Consider the following 23,660-nt stretch of genomic DNA (forward strand, 5'->3'; position numbering starts at 1 on the left):
TGTCCTCGACAATCCTTTGTTCGGCGGGAGCATCCGCCGTCCGTCTGTTGGTCCATGCGGCAGACGGCCCACCGCAATCAGCTGGTCGTTTATGATCCACACTTCGAACTATTATATTATACAGCAGGTCATTGTTCTCCCCACACTCGACAATGCTACAATTTTTGGTAAACAGTACATTTATTTCGCGTGTGTGGATTATTTAAAAAAAGGATGCTACAAACTCTTCAAGTCTTTGTCTCGCAGCCCGCCGGGACCATCAATTTATAGGACTGTTTATTTCCGCATGGTGTGTTCATCGCCCGGAGGAATCTGATGTCAATAAATATCTAATGGTCCTTCACTCCACAAAGAGAGCTCTCCACTTACAATAGAAAATACGCAACAGGACATTGGTAGAAATAATAATGTTCACCGATGTCTGAATAGTGCACGTACCAGTATATGCATAATAGGATTTCCTAAAATAAATAGTGGTGAGACAACATCTCCCCTGCCTGCTGCTGGGTAAATTCTCAGTGAATATTCTACTAGAAATATTGGGGTTCGCCATCCGTCTGTGAAATGGCTTCCGAAGAAGATGCTGGGTGTTACAAGGTAAGAAGATATCATTTCCTCATTGTTTTGTCTGATTTATGTCGATCTGTGTGTGTGTGTGAGCTTTGGAGCATTGCTCTGTAATTACAGTGTAAGTTGTGGTGTTCAGCGGTATTAGTACAGCCAGATAGCCTCATGGTTTGCCCTACTTCCATGCAATCGAAGATGCACAGCGAGAGAGTCGGTTGTCTGCTGCGATAATTAATTGAGCTTGGCATTGCAATTCACCTTCTTCATATTATACCCAGTCCTCAATACGAGAGTGGCTCGTGCGTTATTAAAGTGGCTGGCATAATTTTAGGTCTACTTTTTTTTCTGGGCACATTTTTGTTCCAAGATTTGAGATGCAAACGAGAGAGGGCAAAGTGAGAGGGGATTGTTATAAAAAGGAAGATAAAGGGATGTCTTACTCGAATTGATCCATGCTCGAAACTAGAATTCGCTCGAAACTCACCGGGGTCTTCTTTTGGGTACGAAGTGACTTATGGTACGAAGTGACCGACATCGCTTACGATATTACCGGGAAGAATTGAACTAATCTCAGGTTAAGTTTCACTTCTTCACTCTCCTTGGCGATTATTTGCTAAATGAAACAACACACACATATAACAATCTCCATACAATTTGTTCCACATGCTAGGTAGCCCGCAGATTCTGACGAGGCCAAATGCTGAAGTATTTGTTGTGTTAGTTTTTTGTTTAATTTTTATTTTATGGAAGACTTGTTTTTGTTTTTTATTATTGTTGCTGATGAATTTTTTTATGTATTGATATTACTTTAAGTTATTTGATGTTTATTTCTTTTATTCATTTAGTTAAGTTCTTTTTACTTTTGATTGTAAATAATTATTATTGTTATTATTTGTTTTAATTTTTTTTTATTATAAATATTTTGCCCTTTGGGGATGTTTTAGTGTTAAATTGCTCATTTTGTATTTGACGAACATTTTTTGTTTAAAATACAATACCATGCTTATAATAGGGCACCCCACCCCGCCCCTTCAATGCACCCACACACATGTTTTTTTTTGTCAGACACAAACAAACACGTTCCGTACGTGGTTCATGCTTGAAAAAAAAATCCGGCTTTTTATGGATATGAGTATACCATCGATTGTACGTTCATCCACGACTGACATAAAATTACCAATAGCGTCCACTGCCTTTAATTTATAAAGGCCTAAAAAATTAATGTGCTACGTCGGTACATAATTTTGGTAGATCTAAAACATAAGAGTCCAGCATACACAGTATACATACATTATACACTCAGATTGTGGTAGACAGTAAATATTAGTTTTAGCTGCTTTCTCGAAACAAGTGTTATTCAGTGTCACATGTTGAAATTTATTATTGACTGTGATTTTACAAAAAAATAACCCATCATCTGCATGCCACTATATATATTATGCCAGTGTACAAAATCTTCCTCCATGGTGTCACGATGTCTTGCAGATAAACCATGAACGAACCGCGTCCTTTCTATGACGGTGTGATATCTAGAACAAAATAAACAACCCGCCTTACCAAATTAGCATATTTATTATATTTCTTTCGGGTGGGCTATTTTACAATTTCAACTAGAGAGTAAAGGACCGAAGGCCCTGTTTTATGAAACCATTTCCCTTTCTGCAAAAAACGGTCTCCTTTCTAAACCCGGGCATTAACTTAACTTAACTATAAGGAACACGTTGCCTTGGATCGGTCGAGTGGGTCTTTGAAAAGCGTTTGTAACCGTTTATTATAAAATGCATATGGTTAGAAAGATGTTTAAAAAGTATAATAAATTAATGATCAACACACACTTGCCTCGAAATTGCGTGGTTTTCCTTTTACTTTGCGAACTAACACGGTCGGCCATGGAGTCAAAAATTTGATTCCCATTAATGGCCGACCGTGTTTGTCGACGAGGTAAAAGGAAAACCACGCAATTTCGAGTGATACTTGTGTGGATAATTGAATTCTAATTTTTGAACATCTTTCCAATCATAATTTTTATGCTTTTTAAACGGTTTCAAACGCTTTTTATAGACCAACTCGACCGATCCAAGGCAACGTGTTCCTTTAACCTAAATGCATTGTATTCAATGTGTATGTACCAAAAAATTGTATACTAAAAAAAAAAAAAAAAATATTGGTGGTTCAAAACAAAACAGATTCTATTTATTTTATGGATGCGGGATCTCATTAAAACGTGCCTTTTCGTACATAAACTATACTCGAGGTCTAACCCATAGGGGCCTACTGTAGCGGGCCTACCAGTAATTTAGTAAATTGTTTGACTTTATCATGCGAGCTGTCCCTTAGTTAGGATGAACATTTCCCATCATAAAGAAATATCAAAGCCCGCATTTGGATTATTAATACAAAGTAAATGTTTTTTTGTTTTTTTATAGAGAGACGCAACACTGTAAATTTGTCGTTCTTTCAGCACCTTCTTCCTATGAGACACATTGTCATTTCAATGGAATTTCTGCACTGACTGTAATACCATGCACGCCCTAATTGCATTACCATTTTCCTGATTTTACTCTTACATTACCGATAACATTTCTGTTAGAAACTGGTGTTAGTATTTTGTTTTTAAGATAACAAAGTACATAAAGGTCCTTCTTTACGACATGCGTTGTAAACACATTCTCTTCCCCATTTTAAAAATGGACCCGCCCCTTTTGTCTTGGTTTTTCCTCCATTGTTTCATTAACTATTTCAAAGAGGTTTATTGAAGTTTAGTGGTCAGTGCACGTATACTGTGACCTCCACCTTGAGCTAATGTGGAACATTAGCACTGATTTTCAGCAGGCAGCGATAACTATTTATAATCATCAACTTGTAAATTTTGTCTGAAACATAAAAATGTCACCTTTTTTTTACACATACAAGTAGAGTATCATCGTACATTCTGGGACCTTTCTGGCGGTCAAGATACTGCACTGGTAAAAATGGGAAAAATTTGCATTTCGGGTCATAGATATTTTTTAAATAACAACAAAACAAGTTTGTTTTGAGATGTACCTCCTTCTTCATATCAAAAGTTAATACAAATGAGACGATGCAATCGTCGTATAAGATATTGGCCTAGTTATTTATTAAATCATTTTCTCCAATGATACGTATAAACCCTACCTGCAGGAAGAAGTCTGGGCTCGAAAAGACTAGGTACTAGAAAAGACCCATCTTGGGTCGTCAGTATTAGTGATTCGTTTTGTGACATCACACTTTGCTTTGCAAGGCACTTATTAGGCAGTGGACACGGTTGGTAATTACTCAAAATAATTATTGTAGCATAAAACCTTACTTGGTAACGAGTAATGGGGAGAGGTTGATAGTATAAAACACTGTGAGAAACGGCTCCCTCTGAATTGACGTATAGTTTTCGAGAAAGGTGTAATTTTCGACGAATTTGATTTCGAGATCGACCTCAGAATCAAGCATCTGAAAGCACACAACTTCGTGTGACATGGGTGTTTATTCTTGCATTATTATCTCGCATTTCGACGACCGATTGAGCTCAAATTTTCACAGGATTGTTAGTTTATGTATATGTTGAGATACACCAAGTTGGAAGACTAGTCTTTGACAATTACCAATAGTGTCGATTGTCTTTAAAGATCAACTTAACTCTTTGTGAAATCGGCCCGGCCTCAATTCAAACTCACGTTGATTTCCATACTTCATGAAACCGAGTGGCTCTGTAACTGTAAACGAGTGATGTCACAAGTCCCATGACCTATCGTTAAATCTCCCACCGAAGTTTTCATCGACAATCTAAACTATCCATGAGATAAGATTTCTCCTCTCAGTTTCTGTTTCGAAACAAAATCAAACAAAACCAAACAAAACCCTAGTTATAATTAAATTTATCTTTGTTTTGTCAGTGTGTTTCGCCTGTCGGCACCGAGTCATTATTTTTGACTCTTCGGCAAAGCAATTATTTTTTTATCACTGTATAAATATTGACCATCACTCATGTGGGTTTCCTGATGTGTTACTTTCGTTGGTGGTCATCTGTGTGTGTTGTTTGCGCGACCTCAAGTCAATGCCTCAGAACATAGAGGAAGGACAAGTTGTGCCCATTAAAGTTGCCCATTTCACACGAGAGCTTTATTAAGCAAGGGTCCCTTGCTAAAGTATAGCAAGGTTGTGAGCTGTAAGCAAGTCAGGAGCAGCCACTTTGTCATTATTTATTGGTGTGCCTTATCATTGGTTCAAATAGAGGGTTCTTAATAGGCTCACCATAAATATCTTATCTTAGGTTCAAAAATCGGAAAGGCACACCAGAAGAGGAATTTGTCAACGTTTAACGCTCTAAAAGATATCTTGTTTTGAATCAAGAAGAATCAGGCATGAGTCTTTGTAACAATGCCAATGGGAAGAATGTTTGAATGATTACATAATATTGCTCCGGGTATAAATGAAGACATTATCTGCCCTTTTCAGCCCTGTCAACACCAGAAAGACCTTTTCAAATTCGATTCAAGTAGATTTGGTGATACCTAAGAACAATTCAGAATGTTATTCTCAGGCAGTGCCATTTTATTTTTAGTAAAAGGATTGGAAGTTTACACTTAAAGACACTGGACACTATTGGTAATTGTCAAAGACCAGTCTTCTCACTCGGTGTTTCTCAACATGTACATAAAATAACAAACCTGTGAAAATTTGAGCTCAATTGGTCGTCCAAGTTGCGAGATAATAATGAAAGAAAAAACACCCTTGTCACACGAAATTGTGTGCGTTTAGATAGTTGATTTCGTGACCTCAAGTTCTAAATCTGAGGTCTCGAAATCAAATTCGTGGAAAATTACTTCTTTCTCAAAAACGATGTAACTTCAGAGGGGGGCCGTTTCTCACAATGTTTTATACCATCAACCTCTCCCCATTACTCATCACCAAGTAAGGTTGTATGCTAATAATTATTATTTTGAGTAATTACCAATAGTGTCCACTGCCTTTAAATTAACCAGCAACACAATAGCTTGTATGTACGCCTGCAACCGTGGAGCTCCTATTGTCCCTCTTTAGTTTCTACTCTAACCATTTAAAATTATTGTAGGCCAACCATTTCACTTTAATGAAGTAAAAGTATGGAAAATTGACACTTATGTAACCAGACCACGGCCTCCACCCGAACTCTGAGCATGTTAAAACTTTATACATACGGGGTTTGCGGTTACGCAAAATGTGTATGAATCCTTAACGGCTGATTAGCGATATTTCTCCATCAATTTCAAAAATCACGCTGTGCACACTGTGTCGCCTCGTTTAATTGTGTTTACTCGGGGGTTGGCGCGACATGTATACACTCCTCTTACAACAAAATTCATTGTGTTGTTTATTGATCGTAAATTCAAGGTTTTGTTAATAATATGCGGTTTAGATATGGACAGAAGTTCAAACAAAAGAGGCCGGCAAAACACTGATGTCTTAAAAACACAGGGTCTGTTTGCCCAGCGTGACACGGCTATTGTAAAATGTACTCACGGTGTTGTCTCCTCCGTTAATGAGTAATGATGTTCTAATTGGCCTCTAACGCCTGCCCTTGCATTGCCCCCTCCCAATATGAAATCAACACAAGTTCACAATTATTGGTTCATGCCTCAATTATGTTTTAACCTCTGCTCCACCCCACCCCCACCCCAAATTCTCATGTGTAAAGTTGACAAAATATCATATATACGTACAGACGACTTAGTTGTTGTGGGCATTTTGTATACCCGTTTAGATTTTTTCCGCTTATTAAAATTTGTAGAGTTCGGGGACTTCAGTACAGATTGAACGTGTTTATGCTCCTTATTTTCGATTATGATGCAAACCCTGTATTAAGTGCATGGTTGATGCCATATCGAATGGACCATTAAATCTTTATGCTGTTAAAACAGTCCATTATTCAGTGGTGCATGCGTCATGGAAATTATAAAACATTTACGAGCGGACGAACAACAAATAACAACATGGACAACATGGGTTGAAGGTTGTGAGACAGAAACTCTTTGTCTTGCTTGCTCTTGAAGATAACCCGATTCTCTGATCGAAACGATGAGTCGTTCAGTAGCCGGTGACGTCACAGCAATAAATTTCCCCACCAAAATAAGGTTCAAATCATTCTTTGTGGATTCACGTTTCTACCTCCATGGTTGAACGGTGGGCAAATTTATATATACTTAAAATCGTCGATCATTGTGTGGGTATGATCAAATAGATGTGTTCATATTCGGTGTCGTATATGGAGACCAAAGACAAAACGTAAAGGAAAACCAAAAGGTTTCCATAAGGGAATTCTAAAGACAGGGGTGCTCCCTTAAAACATTTTGTGTGAAAAGTCTTTAGTAAGATAATTGGGCTATGTGATTTTTGTTTAGCCCTCAATTTTTTGTTTATATGTCTACATTTTTTATGTTGTTATTTTTGGGGGGAGGGGGAGGGGGTATAGTTGACACGGCTATTGTAAAATGTACTCACGGTGTTGTCTCCTCCGTTAATGAGTAATGGTGTTCTAATTGGCCTCTAACGCCTGCCCTTGCATTGCCCCCTCCCAATATGAAATCAACACAAGTTCACAATTATTGGTTCATGCCTCAATTATGTTTTAACCTCTGCTCCACCCCACCCCCACCCCAAATTCTCATGTGTAAAGTTGACAAAATATCATATATACATACAGACGACTTAGTTGTTGTGGGCATTTTGTATACCCGTTTAGATTTTTTCCGCTTATTAAAATTTGTAGAGTTCGGGGACTTCAGTACAGATTGAACGTGTTTATGCTCCTTATTTTCGATTATGATGCAAACCCTGTATTAAGTGCATGGTTGATGCCATATCGAATGGACCATTAAATCTTTATGCTGTTAAAACAGTCCATTATTCAGTGGTGCATATGCGTCATGGAAATTATAAAACATTTACGAGCGGACGAACAACAAATAACAACATGGACAACATGGGTTGAAGGTTGTGAGACAGAAACTCTTTGTCTTGCTTGCTCTTGAAGATAACCCGATTCTCTGATCGAAACGATGAGTCGTTCAGTAGCCGGTGACGTCACAGCAATACATTTCCCCACCAAAATAAGGTTCAAATCATTCTTTGTGGATTCACGTTTCTACCTCCATGGTTGAACGGTGGGCAAATTTATATATACTTAAAATCGTCGATCATAGTGTGGGTATGATCAAATAGATGTGTTCATATTCGGTGTCGTATATGGAGACCAAAGACAAAACGTAAAGGAAAACCAAAAGGTTTCCATAAGGGAATTCTAAAGACAGGGGTGCTCCCTTAAAACATTTTGTGTGAAAAGTCTTTAGTAAGATAATTGGGCTATGTGATTTTTGTTTAGCCCTAAATTTTTTGTTTATATGTCTACATTTTTTATGTTGTTATTTTTTGGGGGGGAGGGGGAGGGGGTATAGAGAACAACAAACCGGACAAATTCCGCATCTGAGATGACTAATAGTTTTAAAAGTTAATAACAATATTGTGCATTGTCACACCATCACAAAGTCTATAATAGCCTACCTACTAAAGTACATCATCAAATTGAAGTTGACTGCATTACTTTGTGCAAAGGGGAACTGATGTGTTATCCGTGTTACCGATGGAGAATTATTAAGTGAAGTGTTCCTGGGTATTTTTCACCCTCTTCTTTTCACATGGGTAACATCATTCTTCGATTGTCTTCCAAGTTCAGCAAAGTTGGGAATGTGGCCAGCTGGAATTACTGCATCCTTTTTGGCCGAGTGGTCAGAGCTTAGGGCAGGCCTCACCCTACCGGGGCTCTGGGTCGTTATGTTACACTTATTAAATCATTATTTAATTACGCGGTCATAGGACGTGTATCCGCTGTGACAATGCTTTCTTGTTTGTTAACATTAACAATTGTACGGTTTTTTTTTTAGGCATTGTATTAAAGGAACACGTTGCCTTAGATCGGACGAGTTGGTCTATAAAAAGCGTATGTAGCCGTTTGTAAAATGCATAAGGTATTAAAAGTAGAATACAACAATCCACACAAATTTGTCTCGAAATTGCGTGGTTTTCATTTTTACTTTGATTTTAGAACTAATGGTCGGCCATTTATGGGAGTCAAAAACTCCCATAAATGGCCGACCGTGTAAAGTCGACGAGGTTAAAGGAAAACCGTGCAATTAAGAGGCATGTTTGTGTGGATTATTGTATTATACTTTTACAACATCTTTCTACCCATATGCATTTTAAAACGAACGGTTATACAAATGCCTTTCAAAGACCAACTCGACCGATCCAAGGCAACGTGTTCCTTTAAAGTTGAGGCTTATATTCAGTTTGCATTAATTCTACCTTGCTGTGTGTAGATTTGTTCTGACGAACTTGTTCTTGTATTTATTCTACTGCCGTGGAGAAGACACTTATAGTTCTGAAAGTATTTCCATGCCTCTGTGGGCCTTTCACACTGAGGCCATTTTGTATTTTTACTTCCTCAGTCCCCATCTCTCAATAGCAAATACGATGTTCCACTCACGTTTTAATATCAGTGGAGTGATGATGGTACAATGATGAAATCTGATTTTAGGCTCGGGCAAGGCCAGGTCACCACCATAAAAAAAAAATGTTTGCCTGTTGACAATAGTTATCGGCTCAATCTTTAATCCTGATTTATTATCTATTTTTTTTTTTTTTTTACTCGATTTTATTACATCCTTATTTTTTTATTTATTTGTTCTTGTGTATTTTATGTATTTATATATATGTGTTTATGTATTTATTTATTTATTCTGGTTGTGAATACGATATGGATCTAGAAAAGCGAACTCGAATCATGGAGCGAATCACCCTCAATGTGACCAAAAACTCGATCCCTATGTGTCCCCCGCCGGCGGCGTGATACGAACCGGTGGGTGTCCTAGATGTTACGCTATATGAAATATTCCACATGTACCCCAACCCGGCTGCTAAAAGAATTATATAACAAATTACTCGGACACGTGTCCTGTCAACTTTACACTCATTACAGAACAGATGGAGCTGTCAAACCTTACTAAATCCTGCCATTGGTTTATAATGACTATGCTATAAAAATCACTCTTATAATGGGTTTGTGACAAATCTGTTCTCTGTGCGTACCACACGAAACCATTCAGAACTAATGGAGTCAACCCCAAGGTGTACAACGCATACAAAATTAAGGCGTGGTATATCCCAGTTGGCCTTGGTGCCCCTTTAAATACTTCAATATTGAAAACCCACAATATGCAATGGGTGTTACATTTCACATCAACAACACATTGTGTGTAGTACTGTAATGACCCTCCTTCATTCAACTCTTTGTCCTAACAAGCGTGGACCTCATTCATTGTTTTCCTTTGGGGGATACAGCAATCAGAGACACGTCCCTTCGCTTATGGGTCCATGTTTGAATGTCACTGCAAAGTACACATATGAGTGTTATTCGAATACCTGGTACATGCTTTAGACCTTCATCATGCTGCCCCCATCTTAGTCATCGAATAACAATAATGAATGCTAATGATCATTTTTGCAAATATTGGACCATACTATCACGCCTTGGTTTGGTAACCTAGATATCAATGGGAGAAATTCAAGATGTCTGCACTATGATAAAGATCTATATGGTCGAAACGTCAAACTACGTTTTGCATTACCATCCTTTTTTATTTGGTTGGTAAGGAATTTGCAACAGCTAACTCTATTTCTCACATAAGTGTCACATGAAATCTAAAATCTATACACCGTCTGTTACAAAATTAAGCCTTACGCAATTTCTTCATTGAGATTTGTTTTTTCCTTCAAATGTTCATGAATGTTTCACGAGGCTAGATACTCTAAAACAGCGTGCATATAAATTAGCTTTAATGGATCAAATCGATCAAGCTAACGAAGAAGGTCAAGACAAATCTCGGATACAAAATGCAAATCTTGTGCGTGTATAAATCCAGGTATAATGAATAAAGAATAATAAATATTTAAGTTATCCATGAGATTGAAGAACCTTTTTACGCATTTGCCCCTGTATTCTTGTGTCGTGGCACAGCGTCAATTATCCCCTTTCCTCGTAAATTTCTCAAACAGTTGCAAACACAATATTTTGGTATGGTGCCTTAAGAATTGTGTTTGTCTAAATGCAAGGGGAAGATAATTATACGTTTGGTATTCGATTTTAATGTTGCGTAAGGAGAATGGACGAGAAAGTGTAGATTCGTGAATTAGAATGTACCGGCCGTAACATTGTTTGGTATGCCTTGAGCAGCTTTCGATTGAAATGCATTTTGAAACATATTTCACTTCAAAGTAAGGTGGCTATGTACACAAATATTTTTCTTTTATGCACCAAAATTTGAACCTGGGAACTCTCAGCAGATGTGCATTCCTGTTATGGATACAATCCTCGCTCCATATTTTCGCAATTATCATCTAAAAAACGCGAACACCTTAGTTACGCCTTAGCGTCCTTTCTTTTTGAAAAAGAGGAAAGATGAGTGTTTTTTCTATTGTTTTTTTTTAGTGGCCGGCCGACACATTGTTTAAGTCAACCGGTTTTAAAACAAACATAAAATTGTCAAAATGCATCCTTTTTGTTCGTTAAAAAAAAAACGAAAAAAAAAAACAAGGGGAAAATAAGGCGGCCTCTAAAAAGGACGCGGGGCGGGACGCTTAATTTTTATTTGGCCCGCAAACTTTTTCTCACAGGTTCCCTACACTTATGCGTCGTGCATACTGATTGTTCTCCTATAACAAAGGGTCAGGCTAACTCGTCATTGAAACCATCGGTTTTGTCATGTTTTGAATCTTACATTCAACGGTGTCTGTACCATTGTGAAACCGTATCATGACTTTCTCATCATATAAAACGACTACAACAGCGTATTAAAATAATGAGATCGAAATTGACGAAGCGAAGAGAAAGCGCAAGGTTTTTGTACCAGCTAAAAAAGAAGAAGCGAAAACAAGTGCAAATGTATAGTTTACATGAAAGCTTTTCAAAACTTATCATACAAAATACATGGTCGTTAAAAAAAAACTGGTCTATAAATAAACACGAACTGATTTTCTGCCATTGTTTTGCTTTACCATTGTCTGGGTGATTTCGATTGTACGCAAAACTTTCGAATGAATGCCAAAAGGCGGTGACTGTGACAGCCCGAGACATCGCATTGTATGACTTCAATGGCAGGTGCGGCCTGGAAGGAACATAAACATCGTCAACAAAACATACGGAACTAAAGCTCATTTCTACATTATACTAAGATTAGGCTTGCACTGTTTGATAGATAGAAAGATTGTTAGATAGATCGATAAAATGGTTCATTCAAAGAAATTCCTCGCAGCACAAAGGCAGAATTACAGAGCTATTTGATGTGTGCTTGGTGTGGAATAGGACATTGCTGTTTGAATTGTAGTTTGGTTGTGTTTTGAAATAGATTGGAAGATTTCGTTGGGAAGAATTTGGTGTGTCGAGCTGTAGGTGTAGTTTTAGCTAAAAAGAATACGAAAAAAAAAAAAAAAAAAATCTTGAACTAAAACCTATGTCATCGGTGATGGTGATCCGAACATAGTACACAGAATTTACAAATACCGTGGGAGGTTTGTTAATATTTTCTCTTCAACAAGTGAGCAGTGTATTTAGCAAAGAAATCACAGATGCAGTGTATTGCATTTAGCAATATATACATTACGTTCATAAAGCCATTATGACCTTATACATTTAAAGCCACTGCCATGATTAATAAATTGTCAAAGACATCCTCCACTTCTATTCTATCCATAATAGGTCCATCCATGGAGTCATCCAAGGTGTATCCCAACATTATGTATAATAACATCCCTGTGAGAATAATGGGGGGGGGGGGAGGACTCAGAATCCGTATAATTTGTGTGCTTTCAGTTCAGATTCACGAGAAAGGCTTTCCTGCATGAAGCCCTCCTCAGATTCTTTGTGAAAGCTCAAAAGTCCGGGGGTCGTTTCTATGTTGATAATATCAACAGCTCTCCAGTGCTCTTTACCAAGTGCTAAAATTCATAATAATGGTCATTAATTTTTGGAGTATGTACCAGAGGTATTATACCCTCTCTTTAAAGGACTTGTGACGTCATTGTTTATTGGAAAATATGATTAATTTCCCTCCCCCCGCTCGAGTTTCCAATAAAGCCCAAATAAGCCACACTGTGAAAATGTCATCACATTCTGCGTTGACGTTTTACGTAAGAAGAAAATAGAGTGGGGAGGTCAGAAAGGTGACAGCGATTCGTTTGATCTTATTTTGTAATGCATTAACTACTTTCCACTAATTAACAATCACGTTTCCTGGGTCATGTTTCTCAAGTTGACCGAAGTTAGACGCAGGTCACTGAGAGGCAATAAAACCCCCTAAATATCAGACCATGAGCATGGCGCGCTGCTTTTACGTAGGTTGTGACCTACTATAGATTATGTTGCGGTAAAACCATTATTGTCTTATAACCACACAGTGATTGATGGGTGGTGAGGCTACAGTAAGTTAACGCATTTTATCCCTATGGAAATATGCTCAGACAGTATAGATTGAGCTAATTATGATAATAAGTAATTTGAGTTTTTATTTGATTTTATTATTTTAAATTGTACGCTGGACTCATATAACGTTCATCGTACTGTCGTATTGTTCATGTGCACTTCATCATTACTCGTCTGTCTCGATGCTGACTTTCATAACAACAAGTAATTTTATCTCAAATATTTGTTTGCAAGCTTGTTTTATTCCCCTCTTTCATTATTTCACAAAACGTGCTTATACACTGCAAAAACTAGGCATTACAGATTAACACCGTTGTTACTTCACATTCGCTGTTTGTTTACGCTACACAGCGCTGAAATATCTTGTTACACTGATTTTCTATACCAGTGCCATTAAAACAGCATTTCGAATCAACGGCTTGCTTAGCAGTTGAAAAACATACATCAGATTTGCTGTTAAGTTCAAAGAAAGGTGCCCTAAATCATGACATTTGCCACTTTTAGCTACGACAATTGAAAGGTATTATGAAAGCTTGGTACAAGGATAAACAAACATTTTTATTCTGAATGGTATACTAGAACAATATATTTTCTATGAAATATTTCCCCTCTGACTGAAATGAAGTTATACTCGACAAGTGTCTCAAAACCTTTCAAAAAAACCAACAGATGATTTCGGTTGTTGTAATCTTCAAATTTTCTGAAGCAGCACTTTAAAGGAAGAAGAAGAAGAATTGTTACAACCAAAAATAATGACAACGTGTTTACATGCTCAAAATTGTGCATGGATTTTCACTTCTCCCCCCCCCCTGACTCACACAACCCGATACTCCATATACAGTATGTTGTAATACCAACAGCTTGTCCACATTTTGATTACACTGCAATATTTTACCAAGTGAAACAACTCATATACAGCGAGACATAATCTAATTAAAACGGGCTCGCGTGAAGCGAAGGTCTTCTGTCACATGACCTGTTGATATTCAGTACACAAAATACAAAGAGGCCCATAAATTATATTATATTATGAATCAAACAATGGGACAGATTTGAGGCTATTGTTCTCGACCTGTTGGCATACATAAAAGACAAAGATCCCAGGGATGGGCTGTGCGGTTAAAGGGACATTTATTTTTATTTTTAAAGGGACATTTTGGTAATCTTTCTGAAAGTTAATGGGAATAAAAACCTTTGGTTGTTTATAAAAGTACTACAGCAGCTTTCGACAACGTATAATGCATTCTGAGAAACACTTCACTTTGAAGCAATGTTAGAAGATTACAGTTTTTATGCCCCAAATTTGAATCTGAGAAGCGTTATCTCAGATTGTGTGTTCCTATTTGGGAGTATTCTTCCTGCGTGGACATTTCGTTCCGGATTTTCGGCGACATCTCAAAAACGCAACCACCTTTTGAAATAAAATGTTCAGCCGTAGGCTCATCTATATTGATACAATCAATCGAACGGTTAAAAAACAAGGTATACATGTACATTAATCAGGGATGCGTGATGTATGGGTCAACAATGACACAACAATTAAACACAGGCAACATACACGGGTCGGCTTATGTTTGTATGCTTAAATTCTCGGAAATTGAAGCGGCGAGCTGGTTGAATTACGTAATCAATCGCCTTTGTGAAAAGAACGCACAAAGACTTTTCACGTTTGAAAACAATTTTTTTTGTTTTTCTATCTAGGTTAGTTGCTTGTTTTTGTGATTGTTAACGACTGGTAGGGAAATGACTTGCTTATCAGAGCATTCTAGAAAGGAAATAGCTCACAGAATAGTAGTCTGTGTGTGTACAAGTAATTTGAGCTTTCATATTTTTTTAATATTTTAAATAGCTTTGTTGGTGTGCCCATGTTAATAATATCGAAGTCTTATAGCGCACACCAAACAAGGTCTTCAAGGCGCTGGGTATAATTGTACAAACTCTTAGAAAGATATATAGATTATTGCAGTGATGGATTCTGAGACCCAATTTATGTAGCACCATTATAAGGGCTTACAAGGTGATAGGCGCATAATATGCGGCCACAGCCTAGCCAGGAACACCGAGCGCGAACCCCTTCTCTTTTCGATAAGTGCCCTGGGTTCTTTTACACGCGTTAATACACAACACATGGGACCAACGGCTTCATAAGTCTCATCCGATAACTGATCACAAATCCTAATTAACTCTTATTAGAGCCATTTTGGTTATAATACTGGTTTTATCAATGGTCAATTATTGTCAGTGTCATACCTTTTCAGGAGTTGTACAAAGTAAACATCTGTACAAGTTTTGAGATATGCCACCATTCTTGACATTAAAAGTTTAAACAAAATTATATTTATTTTAAATTGAAATGAAAGAAAGATAAAGTCGTAACCTGGAGTGAAACACCCTAAAATGCCTACCGCCTCCCCCACGTCTATGCAAAATTGTCTGTCACCAACATCGAGAGACACTGTCCGGGTTAGCACTGCGCTGACAATAGTAGTTGTGAAAAAGGTTTACCACGACATGTTCCCTCTTCACTGATCGCAACCCAAGAAAACAATCTCAAACCTGGAAATAAACCCCAGATTATTATACTACTCGGTTCGATATGTGAACTATTTCTCCATGGCAACTGACACTGAAACAAGATACCCTTATCTTGGCGATGTTATTGGGCATGTGCTAATTACTCTCGGTTTTACATTTCGCTCACGTATAGCCTACGTCTTTTTTTGTTTGAACATTAATGTTGTAACTGTGCCAGCGGGCGCGTGATTTGTTTGCAGTGGCCAGAGTAACTTATGGCTAACAGCATGCGTCATTTACACAAGAGATTAATCATCAGCAGCGGCACATGTCGGCGTGAATATAATTTTCAAATTATTTTCTTTTCAAATGTGCACACACAGTGTAATTCCTGTGTCGGAAAAAGTTTGCAACTTTTTCTGTACTGTTAAAGGGTAGGTACGTTTCGATTAATAAACACTCTTAAAAATAATTAATGGCAATTAAAACTGTTGGTTAGAAGCTAAACAATAAACGTTGATTTGGAAGGGTACAACCGCTTTGATAGTGTAAAGCATTTTGAGTGTAACATTACGAAGTAATGTGGTTATGTTAAAAAAACATCAGTACTATATATGCCTTCATTTTGAATATGAGAAACTGTACTGCCAGTAACGCTGCTCAGATTGTGTGTCAGCCATGGCCATAACCGCTCTAGATTGTACTGCCAGTAACGCTGCTCAGATTGTGTGTGAGCCATGGCCATAACCGCTCTAGAGAAACTGTACTGCCAGTAACGCTGCTCAGATTGTGTGTGAGCCATGGCCATAACCGCTCTAGATTTTCAGTGATATCCAAAAGAAAAAGGTAACCTTTTGAAAAGAAGGTTATAAAAAATAATTTTCTTAAGTGAATGTATCAACAAATGTTTACCCCTGACGTTTTAATCACCGCATTGGTCATGTTCTTTCTTGTTCTGTCCGGGAGTGGCGGGAGATGTTTTATTATTAAACCTTCTACATGTATTCACCATAGCTAAACACAAAGTCATGCTCTTTTCGTGACCCATTCGTCCTCATGGTTAGTCTTAGTTCAAGACCCCATTGTATTGATACTCCACGAACGCTCTCACCCATAGAGATACCGACTGTCACCATGAGATAGCAATTCTCGGGCTATTTGCGGTTCGCGGTTGAAAGCGCCCTCTATCGGCGAGGGGAATAAAGAACACGAACGTATCGAACCAAGACTATCCTCTGGCGCAAACAGTCTTGTTGATCTTGTTCCACATGCCCTTTCCCCATGCACTTTTTACGTGTTCGCCCCTCAATGGCCGTAGAGCATTTCCCTCTCTTCTCCGTACTCTCGATCGAAGATGCGGAAATGCCCCCCCCCCCCCCCCGGTCCTGACGTCATCACTGGAAATTTGTTGACGTCATAGACCGTTGGTCTCCTTTCAGGGTTTCTTGAACGAGAGCTTTCAAATGTATCGCGTACATGGACAGAAAAGATCAGATTTATATCTTGAATAACGTTGGATACTTGTATGTTTCTATTCTTTTATTTTTTTATATAATTATTTTAACTTAAGAAGGAGCTACCAGAGTACACTGGATTATGACATGTTGTGTATTCTTATAAGCTGTATGTTGGTTTTGCTTGTTTATTTGTTTCTTGTTTCTTAGATTGTTTGCTTCTGTTTGGTTGCTCGGTTTGTTGATTATACGTTTTGTTCTGTGTGTGCTGCACTTTTTGTTGGCAGATGTGATATTTTATCCGTGATCTACACATTAATTTGCAAAGCGCTTGGATCAATTTGATTCTTGCATAGACACATATTATCTACAACTGGGCCATTTTCACGCAAACCCCTCCGGAGAGAGCAGGGTGCGTTTAAGCGGCTGTAACCAATAATTGTTTCTGACGTCATAACCAAAACGGTAACCGAGCTCACAACTCGTTCAGTCTGAACAGCGGAACCAACGACCAACAACCGAAACAGTTGCCTATAGCCACGGCCAAGAGTCTACTTGTGATATTCACAAATTACATTACATCATGCATTCCCAGCATGCAGTGCACAGGTTGCCTTTCATGAAGATGGTCAACATAATATTATTGTTGCTTCACTCACAGAATGAAGGTTACACAGACAACGAGCCGGGTTGCTCCTCATCCGCCCCGGACACCCCGGGAGATTCGAGCTCGCCCACGGTAGTTGTTGTTGACGAAACGTCGCCCCCTGATCGTCGCCCGTCGTCACCCACATTCAGCTGTAGAACGCAAATGTCCGTACTTTCGTTTGATGGACCCATCTGCAGAATATGTCAAGATAACAAAGGTTGGTAGGACGAGTGTATTGTTTATTTTTTTATATAATATATTATTATATATTCATGGTTTATTGAAATCACTGCAATACAGCGGCTAACAAGCTGAAATGTACAGTTTACATAACAGTCATTAAAGACACTGCATACTATTGGTAATTGTCAAAGACCAGTCTTCTCACTTGGTGTAGCTCAACATATTAAAATAAAACCTGTGAAAATTTGAGCTCATTTGGTCGTCGAAGTTGCGCGATAATAATGAAAGAAAATACACCCTTGTCACACGAAGTTGTGTGCTTGCTTGATTTCGGGACCTCAAAATCTAAATCTGAGGTATCGAAATCAAACTCGTGGAAAATGACTTCTTTCACAAAAACTGCGTTACTTCAGAGGGAGCCGTTTTATACTATTAACAGCTCCCCATTACTCGTTACCAAGTAAGTTTTAATGCTAATAATTATTTTGAGTAATTAACAATAGTGTGCACTGCCTTTAAAATATAACATATATTATTACATAAAAAGAAAGAAATATCAATAGTTAATAAAAAATATATAAGCACACAGGCAACAAATTTGTGACAGTAAAATATTAAAAAGAGCACAACAATATTTTGATTAGATTAAAATTACTCCATTGCTCATGACCCAAAGAGGCTCGCCACAAGATAACAGTATTGAAGTAGGAACACATAGCATCATTTAGTAAATCCAATATTGCTATCGGAGCAATTATTATTATTGAGATTGAAATCCCTTTGGTAATTAATCCACAAATTAATAACCATGAAAACCGACTTGTTAAAGAGATGATGATGATAATAAAAAATATAAAAAAACATTTATTTGAAACGACCCCGTTCGAAGTAATGTACATTTAGAGTAAGATATAATTGTCACACAACTATTTCAAACTGAGACAGGCTTCAGGCATGAAGCCTTTGCATCTTTCATTTTCTTGCAACTTCGATGACCAACTCAGCAAAACACTTCACATTTTATGCACATAATATTTTGGGATATATACCAAGTGAGGAATAACATAGTCTTTGACAATACCAAAAAGTATACCCTGCCTTTAAAGCCATTATACACTTTCAGAACTGAAAAAACTTAAAAGTTCACAGATTTACAAATAACTTACAGGGTTTACAGAAGGTAATGGCGAAAGAATTCTCTTGAAACATTATTCAATGAAATGCTTTACTTTTTGAGAAAACATTAAAACAATTATCGATATTGAGAATTACGGATTTATTTTAAACACATCATTACACGGCGAAACGTGCGGAAACAATGGTGGGTTTTCCCGTTCCCGACTCCGATGACCGATTGAGCCTAAATTTTCACAGGTTTGTTATTTTATATATAAGTTGTGATACACGAAGTGTGTGTCTTTGGACAGTACTGTTTACCGAAAGTGTCCATTGGCTTTAACTGAGGTAGGTCACAAGGAAGTTAATACAATCAAGTGAAATTTAAAACGATTTAATGACCCTATATACCGTTCGCGTAAAGTTGCCAAACTATCCTGGTTGGAAACCAATAATGAAGCTCCGGATTTGCGGAAACATCCCATGCAATTATCGTTCTCTAAATGAGTTGTGGTGAACCTTACTCGGCCAGCGTTTCGATCGTTATGGGCTCAGTGTTTACCGGGGAGAAAACAACAGACATAGAAAAATGTCGCCTTCTTTTCCGCTGTGGAACTGTTCTTTCGAATCAACCACAGACTTTGTTTTCTTAAATTTGTTTCTATAAAGGCAGTAGATAGAACATTAGATGAAACAAACCGGTAACACTTACATTTTATATTCAATCAAACTTGTTGAACTGTAGAAACTTTAAATCTTGTCATAATATTTTATTATTATTTATCATAAAGAACACACTAAAGCTTGAACAGAGTCGATTTAAATTGTGATTTGAAGGAAAAGTGTACCTTTGGTGTTCTGAATTGTTAGATTGTTTTAATCACATATAAATCCTGATGTATACATTAGAGGAACACGTTGCCTTGGATCGGTCGAGTTGGTATTTGAAGAAGTGTTTGTAACCGTTTGTTATAAAATGCATATGGTTAGAAAGATGATTTAAAAGTAGAATACAATAATCCACACAAATTTGCCTCGAAATTGCGTGGTTTTCCTTTTACTTTGCGAACTAACACGGTCGGCCATTTATGGGGGTCAAAAAATTGAGTCCCATAAATGGCCGACCGCGTTAGTCGACGAAGTAAAAGAAAAACCACGCAATTTCGAGTCATACTTGTGTGGATCATTATATTCTACTTTTAAAATATCTTTCTAATCATATGCATTTTATAACAAACGGTGTTGAACTATCGCCGAAAAATTCTGAGAGAATTATGTCGAAGTAGGAAGAAATAAACAGAAATAAACTCTCAGACTCAAATTGTTGGCATAAAAACTGACATCTTTTAAATACCACAATAATCTTCGAAGAGAAATGTTTCTAAAAATGCTCCATACCATCGATAGCCGCTGTATGTAGGCTTATAAACAAAAGTTTTTGATTCCATTAATTTCAAAACGTATACACCTTTAATGATGCCATTTTAATTGTTTTACATTTGAAGCCAAGGAGAAGCTAGTGTCGCCCTGTGGGTGTTCGGGGTCTTCAAAATATGTGCACAAGAAGTGTCTACTGAAATGGATCATGTTGAAAGGTGCCCAGGAATGTGAAATCTGCCAAAAACCTTACGACAAAAGAGTTACAAAAGAATCGTATTTTACCGTGAGTATAACTAGTCATCTTAAATGCATTCATGGTATATAATTAATTTGATGAACAGCTGATGAATCAATGCAATTACACATCTGGAAGAACACTTTAAACATCATTTCTACGGGAGTCAAAAATGTTCAATGACGGATAGTGATATTTCCGTATTTGGATATAATCAAGTCGACAATGGGGATAGTTAGTCAGACTGCTCTTTTCGTGTATTATAGACGGCTGTGTTCAAGGATCCAGTACATTTAATGCGTGCTCAATGCCGGGGATATCAGCACCTTATTTGGTCATTGTGTGAGTTCAGCAATATTAATGACTCTTGTTAGAGACCTTAACTATAGTCTTTTTTTTTCCAAGAAGTTATTTAATGTTACCACCATCAATTGGAGTCTCGAGTGGTTTCGAACGTTCGGGTAAATCTTGGGTTAAACTTGGTCCAAAGTCTGTGATCGCGGTGGCCTGAAGTAGCGCCCTCTTGAGGATTAACCTGCACTCCTCGGCTTGCAGGATGCGATAGCAGTATGGCGTCAAAAACCGGCCCAAAGTCCGTATTTTGAGCGGGAACTTGATATCAAGAAAGTCATTGTGCCTCACTGAGGTCAACGAAGACCTGTCATTGGCTGATTACAGTCGAGGCGGTCAAAGATGGCTGCCAAGTCAAGATGTATTTTAGAGGGGATGTTCCAATGATGTGAATGCCATGGATTAGCCTTTTCGTGAGTTATGCATATGAATTGCTACATCAGGGGTGGATTTCACAAAGGTAGTCCTAACTTAGGACTAGTCCTAGGCAATGCTAAGAGATAGGACTAGTCCTAAGTTAAGACTACCTTTGAGAAATCCACCCCAGCACACGTACGTGCTTTACCAGAAGGTTCAACTATATGTTAACATTACGCGCGAGAAACGGTCAGTGGCTATTTCCTGATTCAATGTTCAATCCTTTATTCTTTTCTTTTCCAGCCATCCGAAGAGAACACTGTAGCCTCCTCCATCGTAGTCCTCCTCCTTCTCTTGGGTGTAACAGCCGTCGGTATCTACCTCCTGGTCGACAACCTGACGTATTTCCACGGTAGCGTAGGGATCAGTATATGGGTGCCCATCAGTCTACTGTGCGTTGGTATGATCGGACTCTCTGTATTCTTACCCTGGATTGCGTTGTTCTGCATGAGGACCAGCAGGCGTCATACCGGAAGCCCGTCTCTGACCCGGTTGCAGACACCGATTGAACTTCATATATGAACCTGGTGAACCTGAAACTAGTGCATGTTGGGTACGATTGGACGATCAGTTTTTCCCAGACGTGGCTCGAAATGACGTGGACAATATAGAAGCAGTCGAAAATTAAATCTGAATTGAAGGCAGGTACTAAGTTAGTACAGGTACAAACTTCTTTTCAAAATGTCTGGTACTTTAGATAAGGTATATCATGGATCATGGTTTACTCTTTTATAGAAGCAAACAATGGTAACAGAATTGTATTTCTTTGAGTGATGATGTAAGTCTCCTGTGCAAATCCAAGTTATGATAAACCTTAGTATCGAAAAGACCTTGGGTTGTGAAATACCGTTTATCTACCATTGGTTATGTTTTTGTATTTTCTGTTATTATGTAAGACTTTATCGTAAATGAAAATAATACTAATATAAATAGTTCGAATATTGTTGTACAACTCACAGATAATTTGATTCAAAAGTTCTGGTGTAATATAACATTGAAGTCTCCCGAACCCCACAACAATCTACTCCGCGGTAGTAGAATAAAGAACGTCGGTTCTCTTGAACAAACTCTACCTGCCAAGTAGATACACACATGGTGTTACCGCAAACCTACATTGGTAAATGACAAATATTGGAATTGTGGTTTTTATGCATGGAGGAAGGAAACTCCATGGTTTAAAATGAACACATTGTAGTGAATGAGAGGTGCGGGGTAAACAATGGTAAACGATGGGACGCTAGGTGGTAGCATACTTAATACCAGGTAAATGTCCATAGTTCTGAGCATGCGTACATTAGCACATCAGCGCTAGCGACAACAATGAATTTTACCTGGTCTGTTGCTACCTAGTCTGTTGCTACCTAGACTTGTGGACAAGTCGTTAAATCGGCCCCACGCGGTAAGATAGTCGAGTTGTAGCAGTGCTCTCGCGGGATCACTGCTCTCCCCCGCACTGATGGCTCCCCGATTTCTACTCCTCATTAGAAATCGGGGAGCCAGCAGTTCGCGCGAGAGCAGTGATCTCAACTCGACTATCTTACCGCGTGGGGCCGTTTTAACGACTTGTCCACAAGTCTAGCTGCCACCAAGCGTCCAATTGCCACAATGTTAAGTGATTCCCTGCTAGAACTAACGATATTACCTTGAGTCAGCATTGGTCTGACTGGACTAGGGAAGGTACACGTTTGGCAATTACTCAAAACAAATATTAACTTTAAAAACTGACTTGGTAGCGAGCATTGGAGAGCTGTTGTTGATAGTATACAACATTGTTGGTTACGGCTCCCTCTGAAGTAACGTAGTTTTTGAGAAAGAGGTTATTTCTCGCTAAAGTAATAAAATACTTCTAGCTAGAAGTATTTTATTCCTATCTGAAAGCACACAAATTCGTCAAACGAGGGTGTTTTTTCTTTCATAATTTTCTCGCAACTTCGATGACCAACTGAGCCTACATTTTTACAGGCTTGGTATTTTATGCTTATGATGGGATACACAACGTGAGAACACTGATCTTTGAATCAAAGAGTAAAAGCATCAAAAGTGATTTGCTCATCCCGCTAATTTTTCTTCAACATGATGTCGACGACTGTTTTAGAGTTATATATGCTACAGTGGTATACAACCTATTACGTTTACCATAGGTAATATTTAAGGTAATCTCAAATATTGAGGATATTTTTCAGGAAGGTTGCTTGGACAGTCACACAATGATTTTAATTTGACCGGTTCCCGGCTGATATGCGCTTTAAAAGCCAAAATTGATGTCTGTTC

General features: G+C 38.0%; 1 protein-coding gene across 2 annotated transcripts; it reads left to right on the forward strand.

Moving 5' to 3' along the window:
* Positions 1-35: 35 nt before the first annotated feature.
* Positions 36-23,133, forward strand: LOC117304944 (E3 ubiquitin-protein ligase MARCH2-like). 2 transcript variants are annotated; one of them, XM_033789600.1, is made up of 4 exons: positions 36-597; positions 17,720-17,924; positions 20,512-20,669; positions 21,633-23,133. In XM_033789600.1, the coding sequence occupies exons 1-4, from the start codon at positions 565-567 to the stop codon at positions 21,909-21,911; spliced, it is 675 nt and encodes a 224-aa protein (XP_033645491.1). In that variant the 5' UTR covers positions 36-564; the 3' UTR covers positions 21,912-23,133. The 2 variants fall into 2 exon arrangements, with proteins under 2 accessions (XP_033645491.1, XP_033645483.1); XM_033789592.1 differs by lacking the exon at positions 36-597 and having other exon boundaries at positions 17,546-17,924.
* Positions 23,134-23,660: the final 527 nt, after the last annotated feature.

The sequence above is a fragment of the Asterias rubens genome, chromosome 2 (assembly GCF_902459465.1).
Source record: "Asterias rubens chromosome 2, eAstRub1.3, whole genome shotgun sequence".
Taxonomy (NCBI): Eukaryota; Metazoa; Echinodermata; class Asteroidea; order Forcipulatida; family Asteriidae; genus Asterias; species Asterias rubens.

What these genes read in the sequence shown, in the direction of transcription:
- LOC117304944 (XM_033789592.1), top strand. Translation starts at nt 17,642, where the DNA reads ATGCATTCCCAGCATGCAGTGCACAGGTTGCCTTTCATGAAGATGGTC. An exon ending in AATATGTCAAGATAACAAAG is followed by an intron (nt 17,925 to 20,511) that starts GTTGGTAGGACG and finishes TTACATTTGAAG; the next exon opens with CCAAGGAGAAGCTAGTGTCG. An exon ending in CAAAAGAATCGTATTTTACC is followed by an intron (nt 20,670 to 21,632) that starts GTGAGTATAACT and finishes TTTCTTTTCCAG; the next exon opens with CCATCCGAAGAGAACACTGT.